At 38.7% G+C, this 1,935-nt stretch overlaps 1 protein-coding gene across 1 annotated transcript; it reads left to right on the top strand.

The window, feature by feature from the left end:
* The first annotated feature begins 10 nt into the window (after positions 1–10).
* LOC111379793 (protein transport protein SEC13 homolog B-like) lies at positions 11–1,831 on the top strand. Its single transcript, XM_023003233.1, has one exon. It carries the CDS (start codon positions 665–667, stop codon positions 1,568–1,570), a length of 906 nt encoding a protein of 301 aa, XP_022859001.1. The 5' UTR covers positions 11–664; the 3' UTR covers positions 1,571–1,831.
* The last annotated feature ends 104 nt before the right edge of the window (positions 1,832–1,935 follow it).

The following is a 1,935-nucleotide window of genomic DNA, read 5'->3' as shown; positions in this document are numbered from 1 at the left end:
TTTTTTTTATATAAAGGCATGCTTTTGAAGTGAGATTTAGATTCTACAATTGAATTTAATTATAAACTAAAGAAGGATTGACCAGCTCAATTTATTAATTAGATTAATTAATTCGGAGAAAGACGTTTTAATATGTGTTTTTATTAGGCTTCTATTTCTAATAAAGATTGGGGATATTTTTGGTTGTTTTGAGACTGTTTACTTAGAGAATCTGTGGAGAAGCATGTGATAATATGAGTGTGATGCAGATCTAGAAACAATATGGATGTAAATTTAGCTGAATCGAGGCGTTCCTCATGTCTAAATGTACCCCTTGGCTCAATTTTGATTAATGAATCCCAGTGGGATTCGATTCACTGGTTTAAATTGAAGTTCTTCATAGTTCATATAGAATCCAGTGCAAAATCACATGTCTTGACCGTCCAAGACAGCTTAATAGTTCAAAGTCTGATTCTAATTTGGTCGTATGATGGGTTGAGAGGCACTGGCATTTTTCCCGCACTTGAGTTCTAATACGAGTCTGAAATGATTTGGAAGTTGATTTTAGCAATTGATGCCAGTTTCTTATTGAAATAATTTGAATTTGATTGAAAATTTTAGGATATAAGATCAAAAAGAAAGCGTTTAGAGAAAGTTGAGTTTCAGATATAAGCAACTAGAGAATATGCCTGCACAAAAGATCGAAACAGGTCACAACGACGTTGTTCATGATGTATCCATGGATTATTATGGAAAAAGAGTGGCAACAGCATCATCTGATGTCTCTATAAAAATAATCGGTGTCAGCAACAATTCTACTTCTCAACATCTCGCTACTTTGATTGGGCATCAAGGTCCAGTTTGGCAGGTAGCTTGGGCACACCCCAAATTTGGCTCGATGCTTGCTTCTTGTTCTTATGATGGTAAGGTCATCATCTGGAAGGAAGGAAATCATGGTGACTGGTCTCAATTTCATGTTTTCACTGACCACAAATCATCTGTCAACTCTATTGCTTGGGCACCACATGAGCTGGGACTCTGTTTGGCTTGTGGATCGTCTGATGGGAATATCTCAATCTACACAGCTCAATCAGATGGTGGTTGGGACACAACGAAAATTGACCAAGCACACCCCATTGGAGTCACATCGGTTTCATGGGCCCCTTCAATGGCCCCTGGTGCTTTAGTTGGATCTGGGCTTCTGGATCCTGTTCAGAAGTTGGCGTCTGGTGGCTGTGACAATACAGTGAAGGTGTGGAAGCTATATAACGGTAATTGGAAGATGGACTGCTTCCCTGCTTTACAAATGCACTGCGATTGGGTGAGAGATGTTGCCTGGGCACCAAATTTGGGGCTTCCAAAATCAACAATTGCCAGTGCTTCACAGGATGGTACGGTGGTCATATGGACTTCGGCAAAAGAAAGCGATCAATGGGAGGGTACAGTTTTGAAGGATTTTAAGGTTCCTGTTTGGAGGGTCTCATGGTCTCTGACTGGGAACTTGTTGGCCGTGGCTTCTGGTGACAACAATATCACATTATGGAAAGAGGCAGTTGACGGGGAGTGGCAAGAGGTCACCACCGTCCACTAGTAGAATTATCTAGAGAGAGAAAGAGAGAGGGAGAGAGAACCGGGTGTATCCAGGTTCATCTATTTTGTTTGTCTATCTATACATTTTGGGATATTTGAGTTATATATTATTAGTTTTTCTGTAGTCTGAAATTCATTGTACCTTGATCCTTTTGTTTGTATTTGTCTTTTCGATTACATCTTAGCATCCCCCGTTGTTTATTGGTAATGACTTGTGATTTCTTATTTCGGAGATCACTGTAGATTTAGCCCTTGTTTGGTAGAGGATTAAAGTTAGATTTTTAGTAAATTTTGATAGAAGTTGATGAAGTGTATGGTTGAAAATTCATGGGTTCTATAAAATATGTGATTAAAATTAATTATTGA

The sequence above is a fragment of the Olea europaea genome, unplaced genomic scaffold (genome assembly GCF_002742605.1).
Source record: "Olea europaea var. sylvestris unplaced genomic scaffold, O_europaea_v1 scaffold20356, whole genome shotgun sequence".
NCBI lineage: Eukaryota > Viridiplantae > Streptophyta > Magnoliopsida > Lamiales > Oleaceae > Olea > Olea europaea.
Note: the sequence above shows the minus strand (reverse complement) of the source record. Positions and strands in the feature narration are given on the sequence as shown.

Excerpts from the sequence above, each read along its gene's own strand:
- LOC111379793 (XM_023003233.1), top strand. The coding sequence starts at position 665 with ATGCCTGCACAAAAGATCGAAACAGGTCACAACGACGTTGTTCATGAT.